Source organism: Girardinichthys multiradiatus, chromosome 18 (assembly GCF_021462225.1).
Source record: "Girardinichthys multiradiatus isolate DD_20200921_A chromosome 18, DD_fGirMul_XY1, whole genome shotgun sequence".
Classification (NCBI taxonomy): Eukaryota; Metazoa; Chordata; class Actinopteri; order Cyprinodontiformes; family Goodeidae; genus Girardinichthys; species Girardinichthys multiradiatus.
In genome coordinates this window covers 29,586,931-29,605,248 of record NC_061810.1, presented here as the reverse complement: position 1 = coordinate 29,605,248, position 18,318 = coordinate 29,586,931, and the positions used below count along the sequence as shown (strand labels likewise).

At 39.0% G+C, this 18,318-nt stretch overlaps 1 protein-coding gene across 1 annotated transcript; it reads left to right on the top strand.

Moving 5' to 3' along the window:
• The first annotated feature begins 8,960 nt into the window (after positions 1 to 8,960).
• nars2 (asparaginyl-tRNA synthetase 2, mitochondrial) lies at positions 8,961 to 16,619 on the top strand. Its single transcript, XM_047390816.1, has 14 exons — positions 8,961 to 9,288; positions 9,450 to 9,559; positions 9,942 to 10,062; positions 10,153 to 10,293; positions 10,368 to 10,448; positions 10,563 to 10,657; positions 11,806 to 11,938; positions 14,189 to 14,287; positions 14,386 to 14,423; positions 14,512 to 14,578; positions 14,669 to 14,806; positions 14,942 to 15,039; positions 16,267 to 16,293; positions 16,391 to 16,619. The coding sequence occupies exons 1-14, from the start codon at positions 9,121 to 9,123 to the stop codon at positions 16,533 to 16,535; spliced, it is 1,461 nt and encodes a 486-aa protein (XP_047246772.1). The 5' UTR covers positions 8,961 to 9,120; the 3' UTR covers positions 16,536 to 16,619.
• Positions 16,620 to 18,318: the final 1,699 nt, after the last annotated feature.

Here is an 18,318-nt window from a genome sequence, read left to right as displayed (position 1 = left end):
GTCAGATTTCCCATAGTCAGTGTTTTGCTGGATACAAAACAGCAGTGTTTTTTATCATAACATGGAGCAATGCAGCTACTGTTCTGAGCTCGAGGTTACACTGTGTGTGTTTTATCAGCTAAATAATAATGATAGTTCTGCATATTTGTTCTTCTTCAGCAACGGCACATGAATGGGGAATTGGTTGCATGAATAAATAAGAGCAGTAGAAAAAAAAACTCTGTTCTGGTAAATAAGGTTTTTATTCTTTCTTTATTAGTTCTCTTCAGGTTGTTTTTTCATTTGATCATTGGCCATTCTTTAAAAAAATGAAAATCACGCCCCCTCTGTAATAGCCTGTGGTTAATGTGATTTGCCAGCTCCCTTAACTTTGATGGATAGTTCACACAGGACCTAACTGTTACAATTATAAACAACATATGGACACACTCCATTGTTTTTGTAAATGCACTGGAAAATAGAAAACAGTTTGCTTGAATACCCACATTTACAGAATGATGCAGTGAGCACGACTCGAAAAGCCCACATGGAAGCCCAAGACATTACCACTGATTGTTTTGCTAATTAGAGGGTAGCTGCTGTGTCTGGAGAAACTGAAGTAATTAGTCATCGATTTATGATTGGACGTACACTGGAAGAGCTTTTTGGAAAAGAGGAGACTGGTTGCTGTTTTGATCTACTGAAATACATGTTGCCAGATCTCCAGAGCAGGACTGCAGGACACAGACATGTTCTAACGCACATTATCTGACTTCAGACAGCCGCTGGCAAAGACATTAAGCTCCCATTCACATAATTTACTCAAACTCCCTGACCTTTGTGATTAAATGTCCATCCTGTATAGGATATACTTACTGGAGAAGAGCTGATATCAAACTAGACCTCTGTGCATTTCACTGTGTGTCGACTCAAATAACCTGTTCCTGTTATAAAAAGCAATATTTTTTCACTCAGAGCAATGAAGCCAGTTATCGTTCACTTATTGTCAGATGTTCTAAGCTTTAGTGGGAAGGAGGGGTAGATGAAATGTATATGTGGGGAACAGACACCTCTGTTATTGGGCTGTAGAGGAATACTACAACACGACCAGTAGGAAAAAGCTCTCTGTGCTCGTTTGTAGGCGTCTGTGGGTATGTTGTTGATCATTTTACTGGTGGTACTGTTGTTACGGGACATAGTGTTTGCCCTGGAAAACAAAGTGCTCGTTGAGCAAAAAGCCACTCAGCATGGAGTGCAAAATCCGGTCAAAAGGCTTCGGGTTTAGCTGTAAATGTCAAACAATTGTGTGCTACAGATTATGAAATTGTTGCACAACAGAGGCAAATGTGTGGTGTTGCAGGAAAGAATTCATGAGGTTTCTCAGATGGGTAAAGGTTTTATAAGGTTTTGCTGTCTGAAAAATTCAGGAATGGTCAGAATACTTTTTGTTAGTTTAATGACTACATCACTGCCAACAATAAGAAGATGAGTGACTGGTTTACTGTCCATCCACTCATTACCGGCAGGAATGTCATATTAATTTTGGGGCTTTAATAATGTATTTGAGCCATTCTTTTCTACGGGTTTAAAGAATTATACAACTTCAATGAGAAGGCAATGAGAAATTACAAACGTATTGTAGCCATCAAAGGATTTCTGGTATATTTCTGGCTGAACATTCAACACCTTTTTTAGCAGAATTAACTAAGTAAATTTTAACTGGTTGGTTTCTTTAAACAGACCTAGGAATTTAGTATAGTCCCCAAAATTTCATTAGGGTTATGGTCAGAGGCAAAGGTCTTATGTTAGCCTTCTCTATCTCTTCTAAAACCAGTTATGATCTGTTCTGCTAGTGTTTGATTTGAGGTGATGTTGAAAAATCTGCAGTCCTCTTCTTTAATATTGCGTCCAATGCACCAGTTCCACTGGTAGTGAAACTGCCCCACGGTATGATGCCAGCACCACCGTGCTCGACACTTAGGACTGTGTTTTCCGATTCAAAAGCCCCTTTGACTCCTTAAAATATTTTTCCTTTTGTGGCCAACCAGCTAATTTTCTTTTTCCAGAAGACATTTGGCTTCATTATGTGTACAATAGCAGATATCAGCTATGCCCGAAGGTGTCTATTTTGAAGCAGGGGCTTCTGTCTCTTACAGCACCATCTGAGACAACTGTGGTGTTAAACTGGCTTCACTGTAAACAGTGATACTAGTCTTCTGGCACCTTTCAGTTTGTGATGGACTTTATCCTTACTGGGTGATAGTTGACAGTTTTGGGTCAACTAGTTGAAACTTTCCCACAGTTGGGTGTTCCAACAAGCTAACATTAGGCTTCTGGAATGCCTCCGACTTCAGTTCTACTGAAAATTTATGGACTATACTTAAAACCCTGGTGAGTGTCAGGAAACCAACCGATATAAAGGAACTCTACCATTTCTGAAAGAAGAAGGGTCAACTATCCAGCCAGAGTCATGCCAGAAACTGGCTAACGGCTATAAAAGATCTGTGGTTTCTCTGTGACTTGCTAAGAGAAATTAATTTAGATATTTGTGTATGTATGTTCAACCCTGAATGGGTTATTTTGACAATGTGTGGTTTAGAAAATATTCACAGTAAATTCAAAGTTGTTCAGTGGTTTTATTAAATCAACAATGTTGTGTAATAAGTCAAAAAATAAGCGATTCAAACAAAATCATTTACAGCCCAAAATGAATATGACACTCCAGCCAATGATCATCTGACAAGAAATGCAATTTTAACATTAAATTGCTGTCAAATATTGATCCATCTAGAGACATATGAGAAGTAACAGATCATAAATGTTCAACAACATGGAATTTGCTTTTAAAACTCGTGACAGAAAATATTACATTTATCTATATAATGATCTAGTGCCAACATGTTCCTTTCTTCTAAAACTATGACAGCTCAACCCAAGCTGACAAATCAAAATAAGAGTAACTTTAATATTTAACTATGCTCACATTATAGTATCACATCTACAACCATTGCTGCATGAATATGAATCATTCATTAAGTATTTTCATATTTTTCACCAGAACAAAGAAAAAAGTTTTTAATTACCATAATTAGTAAGGGATTAGAACTTGTTCTCATTTGTGCTAATTGTTCTATAAATGAAGGCTATGGAAATAAACCCAAAACTGCATTCTGAGGAGCAATGGTGCTGTAAAAAGACAGATAATTTGGAGAATAAATACTTTAATTGTCCTGGATAACACTGAGCAATGAAATACAATAATTTAATATTACCTCAGTTTTTTGTTTTTTTTTCCTTTTCTATTCTCAGCCATCTCAGGAGAGTCTTGTCTTCACTAAAAGAAAAGGTTTCAGTGCTGAACTGATAGGACACTTTTACGGAGGTTGTAAATACTCCTAGTGGCAGAACTCACCTGTCTGCCCTGTTGTCTCATATCTGCATCATGAGAATTTTCTTGAAGTATAAAAAATACCCCAAATCTGTCAGTGTTAAGGAGTCAAAACACACCACCCTCACTGTTGCTCCCAAGAATATTAAGATGTGGTGTACATTAATGTTGGGCATTGAGTTGACTATCAACTCTGTGCACTAATATCTGATACTAGGCTTTACAGTAAGCAGAGCAGACATGTGACACACAAAATGAGAACAGTAGTGTAATCAGAGAAGAATCTACAGTGCTCTTCATCACCAAGCATCAGCCTGAGACTAAATTAGGTGGGGCTTCAATACCATAATCCCACTCAATTTAAGTGCAATTTCTCAAACCTGACCCAGATTTTGAAACAGCACTTTCAGTAGTGCAAGGGTTTTATTTTTATTTTTTAAAACAGGCTTAACAAAACGCTTTCAGGACAAAGTCTTCATGAGATTAATAAGACTACATGTCTACTTACACTCAGTTTGAGGATTTGAAAAGCTGAAATGAACTTGATTCTGGGCGATTCCATCAAATCGGAATCTAAAAGGTGGGCTGCAATAAAAAAAAGAAAAAGAGAAACCATGCATCTTTTTCCTTCCATACAACAATTATGCACATCTTTGTGTTGTTCTACTACATGAAATCCTAATAAAAAGCATTGACTTTTGTGGTTGTAATGTGACATGACCTAAATGTTTGCAAATTCAAAAGGCAAATCTTTAGAAGTCACAAAAATATAAAAATATACTGATCAGGTATTTTTGATATTAAAAGTGAAAATTAAATAGTTAAACTTTTAAATGCATAAACTCTAATTTTATAAGTGCGAATATATTACTCAATGAGAAAAAACTGCATTGTTTGTACAGGCTGAAAGGGTTGCGCACCGTTGATAATAGATTTTTTGTGTCAGCCTGAGACTTCTGAGACCGGTCTATTAGATACAAACCTACACAAGCACAGCATTGTGGTGGTAACTGAGGAGTCATGGGTGAAGCACTGTAGCAGCCCAAATCTCTTTTAGAAAGGGTTATTAGTTCCTTTTGATTTGTGTTTGGCGGCCTGTCACCCAAACCCATTCCCTGATATCACATCACTACAATGGTCTAATCAGCACTTAACGAGCCGTGTTACATAAAATCAATGCGGCCCTCCATTTGTGAATGCAGAATATTTGGGAGAGCTGATGAAGCCTCGTGGCGGGCATTGCTGTCGACACAGCTCTGCAGTCATTGGACAAGCAGGCCTGCAGAGAGCAAAGGGTGCACTTACTCCCTGAGGTTGGTTGTCCTTGTCAGATCCAAGCTTTTACAGCAAAATCCTTTCTTTTGCTGACTCATCTTATATTGATTTGGGCAAGTTGTTAAGACCAAATTATGTTGTTAGGCTACTCCCAAACAACTCTTCTTCCGAAGGAAGCTCTAAATGCAAGTTACAACTCTTAAAACCCTCTTCCTGATCTATTATAAAGTGTGATGAGGACTTTACTTGGGGGATTTATTCCTCTGATGTGCAACAATCCTGTAGACAGCACAGCTTTTCACATTGTTTCATGCATACGTTGCCTTGTGCTTTCTGTGGGAGGATATGAGTCTGTGAAGATGGTGTGACATGCCATCAGGCATTTCTCCCATATGGAAGTTGTCATATGCCAAGCCTGCAAAAGAAGTGAAAATTACAAATGAAGTCAGCAAAACACTGTGGGAGCCCCTGCCTCCCTGTTCCTTGTGGTTGAGGACAGCTCTGGATGAAATCTGGGGTTGACTGTTGCACTGGACAGTCTGCTGCCAACCAAAGCCAGCAGGTCCTTTGCATTATGCTTAATGGAACTGCAGAAAGAACATAACAATGCCAGCTTGTTTTCATTTCAGAAGACCTTGGAGCAGCAAATGAATAATATATTGGAGGCAACTCGAGGGTAAATGAATAAATCTGCAGTTGGCGGGGATTTGGAGAGGTGAGGTAGAGGGAATTCCCATGGAGCTTCAGCGCCTCCTTGTGGTGGAGTTAAACATTGCACATGATGACACTGGAGACAGTAGTTTTTCTAATTCATGCAGTTTAATAAATTAATGAATATATTATTTCCACTTTTTTTTAGGTTGCGAATATTAGTCGTTTTAAGCACCTTTAGAGGTCAGCGCCCTCTCTATTAATCAGTAAATGTCCCCATTTATGTTAAGATGAGAAAGCGTGCTTAATGGCTCTATCCATGCTGGAGATAATTAATATCAATGACTTTGCAGACGTTTTAAATGGATCTTGTTGGGTTTAATGGTGATATTTCATAAGCAGCCGGAGGTAAAGGGACCTGGCTCTCTGTATGCTGGCAGAGCCAATGGCAGGGGGGCTCCAGTGCTGACAGGCGAGACCAGGTGAATAATTGTCTAGGCATCTTATTATATTGCTGGCATGATCTGATTTACTCCAGCAGCAAATGGTGGGAAGAGACCCTGGTGTCATGGAGGGGACAGAATTAACGAGGTTTACGCACAAATGAACCCCATACTGACGGTAGATACATCAAACCAGATGAATGAACATTTCCATGAGGATGTAATGACCCCTCTTACTTCATTTCAAAACCAATTCACGTGAGTATTGGTAAACTGATGAAACTACAGTGTATTTCACATTTAATTCTGCATTAAAAAGCTCATTTGGGATATTCTGCTAACCCTGTCCTGGCTCAAACATGGAACGATCAAGACCAATACAAAACTGGGTTGATTTAACCCAAAAAGGTAGGATTATGAGTTACTGAGTTTGATCCAGAACATGCATTGGGTATTTATCCCAGAAAAATGGGTTAAAGTGACCGGGGTCTACAGTAAGGCTGCCAACAGCATAATTTCACAATTTCAATCTGACCCAACAGCAGGTCAGATCCACCCTGCAGAGACTCAAGACGGGGAAGACTGCTGGTCCGGATTGCGTCTGTGTAAAAATCCTCAGAAACTGCGCATCCAAGCTATATTACAGCCATATTCACCACCATTTTCAACATGTCCCTATCTCATTCCATTGTCCCCCACACGTCTGCTACAATATTTTTTTTAGTATCAAAAAGTGTACAGTTAACTATCTGAACGGCAATTGCCCGATTTTTCTCATGTCTATCATCTCAAAATGATTCGAATGACTCCTCCTCCCATGCATTATAACTGCTCTTCCTGCTGAACACAACCAACATTAATTTGTATACAGAACAAAGAGGTCAACAGAGGATGCAGTAATAACGGTTTTCCACACAGCCCTGACCCACCTGGAGAAAGACAACACCTACATCAAGATCCGGTTGGCTGACTTAATTTCCCCCTTTAATACTGTTATTTGCCATAAACTGGCTAATTAACTGAGCAACCAGGGCCTGGGCAGTTCACTGTGCAGGTGGATTCTGGATTTCCTCAGAAACAGACCACAGACGGTCGGGATGGGTAAGCACACATGATCAACTCTCATCCTGAACAAAAGGACATTGCAAAGGTGTGTCCTCAGCCCCATTCTTTATTCATTATTCACTCGTGACTGTTCCCCCATTCACTCCACCTACACCATGGTCAAGTTTGCTGATGACACCACTGTTGTAGGTTTGATTTTTGACAATATGGAGTCGGACTACAAAGAGGAGGTTCAGCTCTTGACCCTATGGTGCTGGAAAAAAACTGGACCTCAACATCTCGATGAAAGAGGTAATTATAAACTTCAGAAAATCTAAGCACATTACACACACTCCCCATTCGATACACAGCGAGGAGGTTGAAAGCTACAAGTTCCTGGATGTCCACATCTCTGCTAACCTCACCTGGAACACATACATCTCACACCAAGTGGGGAAAGCCCAAAAAAGACTATATCCTCAAGAATTCACCTCCCTCACCAGCTGCTCACAAACTTCTACAGGTCAGTGATAGAGAGCATCCTGGCGTAATGATGTACTGTGTGGTTCTCCAGCTGTTCACAGGAGAACAGGAAGAACCTGTGAGGGCAGCGGAACGAGTTGTTGGATCACAGCTGACCTCTCTGACAGACATTTACATCTCCACACTCCAGAGGAAAGCCAATGTCATTACAACAGATTGCACTCACCCCGGACATATTCTGTTTTCTCCACTTCCATCTGGAAAAAGGCTCAAAAGCAGTTTTTATTTCTAAGCAGTCCAATTAATCACCCCTATTACTTGAAGACACCTTATGTCTAGAATGTAGTAAATATCCTGATTGCTGCTAACCTTTGTTTTGTTATTTCTGGTACTTTTTTTCTTTATATATTTTTTGTACATGTCTGCGTGTGATATTCCCACTGCAAAATGAGAGCTGCTAAACTTTTTTTATTGTGTGAAACAACGATAGTGAAATCCTGTTCTATTTCATCCTGTGGAAGAAGCTGAATGAAGTTCGATCAGGCTGTGGTCTAACTCAAAATGGTGGTATATGCAGAATGATGAGGCTCCTTTTAGTCTAGTGTCTCACTAAACACACTGGGTCTTACTTTTTGACTTAATGGTTTTGTATGAATACTTTGCCCTAAACGTACATCTTTTTATGTTTTTTTATGCTTTGGTATAAGCCTGGTTACTTAATCTTTCGCTACTCCTGTTGACACGTTAACATAAAGCAGTTGCGCATCAGTGAGTTGAGTTAATGACTTTGTTTTATGAAACAAGTTTGTTTTCTTAAGACAACATTCGCCTTTTATTTGCTGAGTACTTTGTTCAAGCTAATGGTAGCCAGGTTTGACAAATATTGGTCGTAAAGCTAATTAGGAGAGGACATATTTTACAGCAATACTCAAAAAACTGCTGGATTATATTTGTAACCAAAATGCAGGTTTTATGCTCTTGGGACAGAAGTTGGGTAGTTTTAAGCAAAAATACTGGATCAAAAATTGTGACCTAGTTTGACGGTTTTCAGAAAAGATTAGAAGGAGCCTCATTATTTTCCATAATCCTCCATTTTGCACTATACCTAACCCAGCATGTTGGGTTAAACCCATAGCCCAACCCTGTTTGTGTTAATTCAGACCAAGTCTGAATCCATTTGAACCAGGCATGTTTTAGCAAAGCAACCCACATTCCAATATTATTTTTGTTTTCTTTTACCTTGAATCAGAGCCATATATTAAGATATTGTTGAAAGAAAACAATAGTTCTTAATATAGGACTCTTTCTTAAATCTGTTGCTGTAAGAAGCATTAAAAAACGAAGTAATTTTATTGTTATTAATCTCTATGGACAATTTTCTCTTAATCATCTATTTAGCTAGACATTTAGTAACAATGAATTTATAAATATATACCAAAAAGTCATGATATCAGCATAATAACACAACTTATACCACTTATACTACTACTACTACTAATACTAATACTACTACTAATAATAATAATACAATTATTTGTCTTATTATTATTATTCTGCTTATTATTATTATTATTATTATTATTGTTATTTCTATTATTAAAACTACAGCTCCCACAACGCTTAACTTGAGGAGAAATCTGATTGGTCTGTTATTACCCACGTGACGCAGTTGAACGTATGGCGACAGACGTAAACAGGAAATAATACACACTGTCACCGCGTGAGAGCTGAAAGTCAACTGAAGGGAAGATCTTTGGGGGAAAAACCCGAAATATGTTGTTTCCTCTTTGTTCCTGTTGTCGTGATATATTTTGGTTATAGAGTTTTCTTACGCGGGAAGGTGCAGGGGTTGTAGTAATGTTTCAGGCTGCAGTCCAGAGGTTCTCCGTGTCAGCTGCAGCTGAATCAGTTTGCCGGACTATTTTCTTGGTGGGGTTTAGACGTTACTGTAAGAAGACTTCAACCAAACTGAGAGTATCTGAAGCACTTTCTGGGGCGGAGCTAGGATCAGATGTGAAAGTCCAGGTATCAGTATTTCGTTTATTATCTATGACTTGCAGCTATTTTGCACAATTTATAGCCCTATAATTTTAATGTAATTTACTTTCAAACACTGAGGGTTTTGACTTTTTGATATTCTTGCTTTGCCAAAAGGATCGCATATAATCTAACTGTCTTTGTTGCAGGGATGGGTAAGGTCTGTCAGACCTCAGAAGGACAACATCTTTCTCCATGTGAATGATGGAAGCTCCTTGCAGTCTCTGCAAATTGTTGCTGGGGCAAAACTGAATGATCCGTAAGCAGCTCAGCTTTCCTTACTGTACAACTCGTAGATTGGACTCTTGGACTCCTGATTGTTGAACATGTTGTTTGACTCTTTATTTTTTGTTTATGTATTTATGACCTTTGTGTTTTTTACCATGTAAATTGTTATGCGTGTATTGTATTTTAGTTTTTTGCTGTGATCTTGACCAGGAAACCCTTGTATATGAGATTTTTAAATCCCTGTGGTTATTTCTTGGTTAAATAGAATATAATTAAAGTATCCTTTATTGTCCCATAGTGGGGAAATTCAGGTGTATCAGCAGCAACGTGAATGAAGTATGAACAGACAGTACAGTACCTAATTTCTGTAACTCATTTCCTAATATTTTATTTAATTTGTCCTCAAATTAAAGGTTGCTTACATTTGGCAGTGCTGTTGAAGTCACTGGTGTTCTTAAGAAGAGTCCTCATCAAAAGCAGCCAGTGGAACTGGAAGCAGAGCAAATCCGTGTAGTTGGAGAATGTAACCCTATAGTAAGAAAAAACACCCCACAATTATGTTTTGCACTCTGAACGACCTTATATTTCTTAGCTTTTAGATTATTGTATCATTTTTATCCACAGGAATTTCCATTTAAAATCAAGGAGAGACACAGCCTTGAATATATCCGCAAGCTTCCTCATCTCAGGTGTCGAACGAATGCCTTCAGTTCCCTGCTGAGGATACGAAGTGAGGCCACAGCAGCAATTAATTCATACTTTAAAGTAAGGACCTAGTTCAGGGGTTTTTATTAAGTTATTGCAAATCATATGTTAATATGTTGTTTGCTTGCCATCAGGATAATGGCTTTGTACAGATTCACACTCCTATCATCACCTCAAATGATTGTGAAGGAGCAGGGGAGCTCTTTAGAGTAGAGGTGAGTGTCTCAATACAATGGTTTACATTATAAATCATGCTTTGCTCTAATGTGATACAAAGAATTACTGTCAATGGTTTAAATGATTAAAAAAAATATCTATTTTTACAACAGCCATCGGTTCCAGATTATGTGGATGATGAGGACTTTTTCTCTGTACCTGCCTTTTTGACTGTATCAGGACAGCTTCATTTGGAGGTGATTTCAGGGTGAGCATCTTGTATGTATTGGTATTTTGTATATGTATTTGTATGTACGTTTCTTCACCACCCATCACCCATCCAAATAATTGAAATCAGGTGTTCCAAACAGTTCAATGGCCAAAGGTGTATAAAATCAACCACCTAGGCATGCAGACTGTTTCTCCACGTTCCTAAATATTCCACTTTTAACTGTCAGAAGTATTAAAAGAAAGTGGAAGCAATTGGGAACGACAGCAGCTTGGGTACGAAGTGGTAGACCACGTAACCTGACAGAGTGGGGGCAGCGGATGTTGACGCACAAAGCGCGCAGAGATCGGCAACTTTCTGCACAGTCAACCGCCATAGACCTCCAAACTTGGTGTGGCCTTCAGATTAGCTCAAGAACAGTGAGTAGAGAACTTCATAGAATGGGTTTCCAAGGCCGAGTAGCTGCATCCAAGCCATACTTCACCAAGTGCAATGCAAAGTGTTGGATGCAGTGTTGTAAAGCATGCCGCCACTGGACAATAGAGCAGTGGAGATGCGTTCCCTGGGGTGATGAATCAAGCTTCTTCATCTGGCGATCTGATGGACATGTCTGGATTTGGCAGTTGCCAGGAGAACGATACTTGTCTATGTTGTGCCAAGTGTAAAGTTTGGTGGTGGGTGGATTATGCTGTGGGATTGTTTTTCAGGACCTGAGCTTAGCCCCCTTAGCTCCAGTGAAAATAACTGAATGATTCGACATATCAAGAGATTTTGGACAATTCCATGCTCCTAACTTTGTAGGAATGGTTTGGAGATGGCCCCTTGCTCTTCCAACGTGACTGTGTGCACCAGTGCACAAGCAATGGCCCATAGAGACATGAATGAGAGAGTTTGGTGTGATGAGCTGACTGGCCTGCACAGAGTCCTGACTCCAACTCGATAGAACACCTTGGGGATGAATTAGATTGGAGACTGAGAGCATTGAATGTGCTTCTGGAAGAATGGCCACAAATTTCCATGAGCACGCTCCTAAACCTTGTGGACAGCCTTCCCAGAGTAGTTGAAGCTGTTATGAGGGTGGACCAATGTCATGTTGAACCCTGTGGTTTAAGAATGGGATGTTCCTTCAGTTCATATGCTACACCAGGGAGTTGAGCTAATACTTTTTGTTGCTTATATGTCTGCAGGGCTTTTTCCAAGGTCTACACATTCGGGCCAAGTTTTCGAGCAGAGAACTCCCAAAGCAGACGCCACCTGGCTGAGTTTTTTATGGTTGAGGCAGAGATCTCCTTCACTGAATCCTTAGAGGATCTCACCAGGGTACACTATGTTATTCTTCTAGAAAGAAAATGCATTATTTAACAAGTACATCCATTTGTGATAGACTCATCTCATTTGTTAAAGCTCCAATATGCTGGAGTTAATTACACCTTTGACTCAAACTGGGTCAACTCACAGAGGGGACCCGGTGAGGCAGAGAGCAGGGATTTAGCCTCCAGAAGCTACTTTAGTGACCAAAGTGATTTTATACAGGGGGACACAGTGTCAACAAAGCACAGTATCCTGCAAAATATGCAGAAAAGCTGTTGCCTCTAAAGGTAGAAAAAACAAGCTATTTTCATCATTTTAAGATAAAAACACTAAAATTACAACGAGGCACTGAAGGGTACACAAGGAGATGACAGATGAAGCTGTTCTTGCAGTCTGAAGGTAAACAAATGAGGGTAATTTTTTTTTATGAAAGTAAAACTCAAACCCTAGAAAAGCCTAGAAAGATATTTTGGTTGTTGAAGTATACAGTTAAATGTCCGTTATTTATTGAATTAGAATGTTGTAACTGCTTCAAGCAGCACTTTATTTTCTGTTCTGATTGACATATTTTTTCAGTTAATTAATTATTCTCCCCTTTCAAAAAAGAAAATCTGTCTTTTAAATATTGCTACTAGAAATAAAGTTTACACACTGGAGCATGGTAGGATTTTGAGGAGGGCATACTGTCCAACCTTTTTATTTTAATTTTTTACTGACAATAATTGAACATAAATTGTACAGAAATCTTTTTTTTTGTTTGTTTTTTTCTTAAGTCAAAGGTGCCAAATGAGCTGAGCTGGTACTCTGTGGTTATGTTGAAACATACAGATTGCAGATTGGTCAACAAGAAACATTACCTGCTGACATAAAAAAAAAACTGTTTCTCTACAGTTGATTGCATGGCGATGTTGTCAATTTATTCTTTTTGTTTTTCCTCTGGTGTCAAGAGTTGCGATCTGTGGTTCTCAGTTTTTAAGATTGTACAAAAAGGATAATAAAATATCCATATTCTATGCAACCCTAAGACAATAATTAGTTTATGCTGCTCTGAACTCTTCAGCTGTGAAATAATTTGTTGGAAAGTTTCTGCTAAAGCAATTTTGAAATAGCTGAATACCCTCAACAATGCTGAACAATGTTATTGCTTGCAACATTGTTTGGTTTGGTGGTGTGTCAGTCCCGGTCATAGACCTGTACCTGAACGATGGCACCCTGACTGCCATTAGGAAATCCTAAGACCCGTTGTAAGAACTTTTGCTGGTGCAGTGGGTCCTGGGTTCCTCCTGGTGCATGATTATACCCAGCCTCATGTGGCAAGAGTATGCAGGCAGTTCCTGGAGGATGAAGGAACTGAGACCATTGACTGGCCTCTATGCTTCCCTGAGCTAAATCCAATAGAACTTCTCTGGGACATCATGTTTAGGTCCATCCGACGCCACCAGGTTGCACCTCAGACTGTCCAGGAGCTCAGTGATGCTCTGGTCAGGATCTGGGAGGAGATACCCCAAGACATCATCTCATAGGGACAGCCCCTTGATGCTGTCAGGCATGCATGCAAGCATGTGAAAGGCATGCAAACTACTGAGAACCATGCAATGACATTTCAGCAAATTGGACCAGCCTGCAGCATCAGTTTTACATTTACAATGTATTAGTGATTTGAGACTTAGCCTTCTGTTAGTTGATCATTTTCATCAAATGATGCAGCACCTTTTGTTCCCAACACATCACCCATTCCATATCAGTATAGATATCCAACAATATTATTTTTTTTCCTAATTCAGATCTAGTGTGTTTTCAAGGTGTTCCTTTAATTTTCTAAGCAGTGTAGTGGAGATTGTACTCATAATGTTATGACTGTTAGATTAAAGTTATGTCTTATTAGTTGTACAACAAATTATTGTTTTAAATGATAATTTAAGTTTTATGTTGTATTGTCCTTTCACCTTGAATAAAGAACAGTTTTAAATGCCTCATTAAAAGCCAGAGATCACATGACTTTCATGTTGATGATGAGTGTATGTATAACTCTGGCACTATATACACGTTTTTTTTTTTTCTTTTTCTAAAAGCATATGATTTCTGTACATTTTGGTGTCTAAGCAAGTTCAAAACATTTTTATCGTAATTCACAAACATATGAAATAATCACTGTCTCCTAAGAAAAATAGATCAAAAAAATACCCAGTGTGACTAAGTCATCCTTGTTAACAGTAGCACCTGAAAACTTTTAATTATTAAACCTGGTCTGCTGTTTAGGTCATGGAGGACATGTTCAGGTCTGCCACCGAGCATGTGTTGGCTCACTGTGTGGAGGACGTGGATTTGTTTCACCGGCATGTGACTCCTGGACACAGGGTGAGTCCTGAAGGACGTTTCTAACTTGGATCTTTTCTCCAAACTCTCATAATAACTTTTGATAATGTTCCATTTCTGCTGTGTTCATATAATTCAAGGACACCGTAGAGGCCATGCTGAACAAGAGCTTCCCTGTGTGAGTGTTTCTGTTCATGTTAAAACTGAATCATAGGAAAATAAAGTCAAATCTCCGAGGTTGACAGTGTAATGCTATCTTCTGAAAGGATTACTTATACTGAGGCTATAGAAATTCTACACCGCCACTCTGAGAAATTCACCTTCCCCACAGATGTAGGTGGAATTGTTTATTTACAGATTTCTGTTTATATCTCCTGCTACAGAGGTCCTCCCTGACCTGATCTTATCTCTTCTTTTCTACAGTGGGGCTGTGACCTTAAGACAGAGCATGAGAAGTATCTGGTGAAACATTGCGGAAATGTTCCAGTCTTTGTCACTGATTATCCCTATGACCTGAAGCCTTTTTACGCAAGAGACAATCAGGACCATCCCAAGCACACAGTAAGAAGTGGTTATATTGGATAAGAATCTCAGAGAGGTGCCATGATTTCACAGCTCATTTGCTCCTCTTGTAATTCCAGTTGGGCCATAGCGGCGATTTGCACATCTTAGCTGACTTTTGCTGTTTGTGCGCAGGCAGCTGCAGTGGACCTTCTCGTGCCAGGAGTTGGAGAGCTCTGCGGGGGCTCGCTGAGAGAGGAGAGGCTGAATCTGCTGATGGCTCGGCTGAAACAGTAAGAATGCATACTGAAGGAAAAACCTGCAGACCAGTGCTTATGCAGTGGCAGTAAACTCTTTGGTTTGCATTTACAAAACTTTTTATGGCTGATTAGAATAAGGAACAGGTCACTTATAGGAGGAGATGCACTGATTTGAGATTTGTGCTGATTTTTGATCGGAAGTTTTTGGAATGCACATTTTCATTTTTATGATTTCAACTTTGTTTTAATAAGGTTATACAAAAAGATATAAGAACAGCAATAAACATTTTCTGCCCTTTCTGATACTTTTAATCTGACTTTATCATATGATAGTTATTTAGCATGGTTAGTATGGCGCACATTATAAAAACTACAGGCTGTGCGTTTGCAAAAAGGCTGCCCTTATTTGCAAATACAGCATCTTCCATTACAGAGGTTGAAAGCTCAGAATGATAGAACAGAGCAACTTTGCTGTATTCCATTCAACCTTCCTGTTATATGCTGAAAGTCTTGCTCTCTCACACTTTCCTGCAACCTGAAGAAAGCACAGACATGTCATTGGAAATACAGTTTCCTTTCAAAAAGCTTGTTTTGCTTCTTCTAACTTCAGTTTAATCTAAAATAGAGCATTCTTCCCTCAGTAACAGTGGACACATGAAGGGTGTTGGTGTCAGCTCACCCTTTTGATGGTGCGTTCACCGATTATAACAACTTTGGATTTTTGACTTTCTAACAAGCCGGTCAGGGCCGACCGAGCTGAATCTCAGCCAATTCCAGTCACGAACTGAGCAGTGTCTCACAAAAATTGCTTTCCTAAATTAATGACAAAAGTTTAAAGGTATGAGATGAAAATGAGTCTGATTTTTTTCTAATTGCATCTAAATGTCTTTAAACCTCAATCAACAGACCAGAGTTCCACTTAATTTTCTATGTTCCTGGACATGTTGTACTTCAAACACAAAAATGCATACGTACGTACGTACGTACGGACGTACGGACGGACGGACGAACAGATAGATAGATAGATAGATAGATAGATAGATAGATAGATAGATAGATAGATAGATAGATAGATAGATAGATAGATAGATAGATAGATAGATAGATAGATAGATAGATAGATAGATAGATAGATAGATAGATAGATAGATAGATAGATAGATAGATAGATAGATAGATAGATAGATAGATAGATAGATAGATAGATAGATAGATATTTTGAGCTCTGGTTATTTACACAATAATGACTTTCTTTTTTAGGGTTGGATTGGAGGACACCTACAGCTGGTAAAAACATCATAAAATAAGCAATACATTATTCAATATTTTCTTACAAATCAGAGGTTTTATTGACTTTTTTATTATTTTTTGTTTTTGTTTGTAGGTATCTGGATTTAAGACGTTTTGGCTCCGTCCCCCATGGTGGCTTTGGACTGGGATTTGAGCGATATTTACAGTGCATTCTTGGAGTTGACAATATAAAAGATGTGATTCCTTTCCCAAGGTTTTCACATTCTTGCCTCTTATAAAATCATGATTGCTTGTGTCTAATCTGTTGGATGTCTTCATATAGATGTTTCTGCCATTTAATAAAAATTCAAATGAGAGCCACATATGGTTATTATTGTTTTTTTTTTATATTTAGGTGTTCAAGTCTTTTTTTCTAAATCTTTCCACACTAGTAATGTGTTTTCGGCAATTTGTCTTTTTAATATTTTTGGGTTGGTTGGTTAGTTGATCGCTGAGTTGCTAAGCTTGTTTTTTTCCTTCCGACAGTACACAATGCCTTTCAAGAATATGTGTAGCCGTTACACTGCTCTAGATTTTGTCATTTTCTATTCACCACTTATTAGAATCATCTTCCACTTTAGTTTTAACTGCAAAGCTTTTGGGATGCTACAAACTTGAATGTATTTTATTGAAATTGTATGTTATAGGCTAAATAAAGTAGCGCACAATTGTTAAGAGGAAGGGATATGATACACAGTTTCCTAAATATTGGGCATTTTATTCTGGTTTTATTGTTTTAAAACATAACTCTGTTTTACATTTTTGCACAACTTTATCCCTGACCTTTCTGGTGAGTTTTTTGGTCTTCATGATGCTGTTTGTTTTCTAACAATCCTCTGATGCCTTCACAGAATAGCTACAGTGCCTTGTGAAAGTACTCGGCCCCCTTGAACTTTTCAACCTCTTGCCACATTTCAGGCTTCAAACATAAAGATTTCAAATTCAAATTTTTTGCGAAGAATCATCAACAAGTGGGACACAATTGTGAAGTGGAATGAAATTTATTGGATGTGTCAAACTTTTTTAACAAATAAAACACTGAAAAGGGGGGAGTGCAATATTATTCGGCCCCCTTGCGTTAATACTTTGTAGCGCCACCCTTTGCTGCAATTACAGCTGCAAGTCTCTTGGGGTATGTCTCTATCAGTTTTGCACATCGAGAGACTGAAATTCTTGCCCATTCTTCCTTGCAAAACAGCTGGAGCTCAGTGAGGTTGGATGGAGAGCGTTCATGAACAGCAGTCTTCAGCTCTTTCCACAGATTCTCGATTGGATTCAGGTCTGGACTTTGACTTGGCCATTCCAACACCTGGATACGTTTATTTGTGAACCATTCCATTGTAGATTTGGCTTCATGTTTTGGATCATTGTCTTGTTGGAAGATAAATCTACGTCCCAGTCTCAGGTCTCTTGCAGACTCCAACAGGTTTTCTTCCAGAATGGTCCTGTATTTGGCCCCATCCATCTTCCCATCAATTTTGACCATCTTCCCTGTCCCTGCTGACGAAAAGCAGGCCCAAACCATGATGCTGCCACCACCATGTTTGACAGTGGAGATGGTGTGTTCACGGTGATGAGCTGTGTTGCTTTTACGCCAAACATATCATTTTGCATTGTGGCCAAACAGTTGGATTTTGGTTTCATCTGACCAGAGCACCTTCTTCCACATGTTTGGTGTGTCTCCCAGGTGGCTTGTGGCAAACTTTAAACTAGACTTTTTATGGATATCTTTGAGAAGTGGCTTTCTTCTTGCCACTCTTCCATAAAGGCCAGATTTGTGCAGTGTACGACTGATTATTGTCCTATGGACAGACTCTCCCACCTCAGCTGTAGATCTCTGCAGTTCATCCAGAGTGATCATGGGCCTCTTGGCTTCATCTCTGATCAGTCTTCTCCTTGTTCGAGATGAAAGTTTAGAGGGACAGCCGGGTCTTGGTAGATTTGCAGTGGTCTGATACTCCTTCCATTTCAATATGATTGCTTGCACAGTGCTCCTTGGGATGTTTAAAGCTTGGGAAATAT

Bases quoted from the DNA above. Each gene is read 5' to 3' on its own strand.
- nars2 (XM_047390816.1), top strand. From the start codon at position 9,121: ATGTTTCAGGCTGCAGTCCAGAGGTTCTCCGTGTCAGCTGCAGCTGAA. The intron at 9,560-9,941 runs GTAAGCAGCTCA...CTCAAATTAAAG, and splicing joins GGGGCAAAACTGAATGATCC to GTTGCTTACATTTGGCAGTG. The intron at 10,658-11,805 runs GTGAGCATCTTG...ATATGTCTGCAG, and splicing joins CATTTGGAGGTGATTTCAGG to GGCTTTTTCCAAGGTCTACA.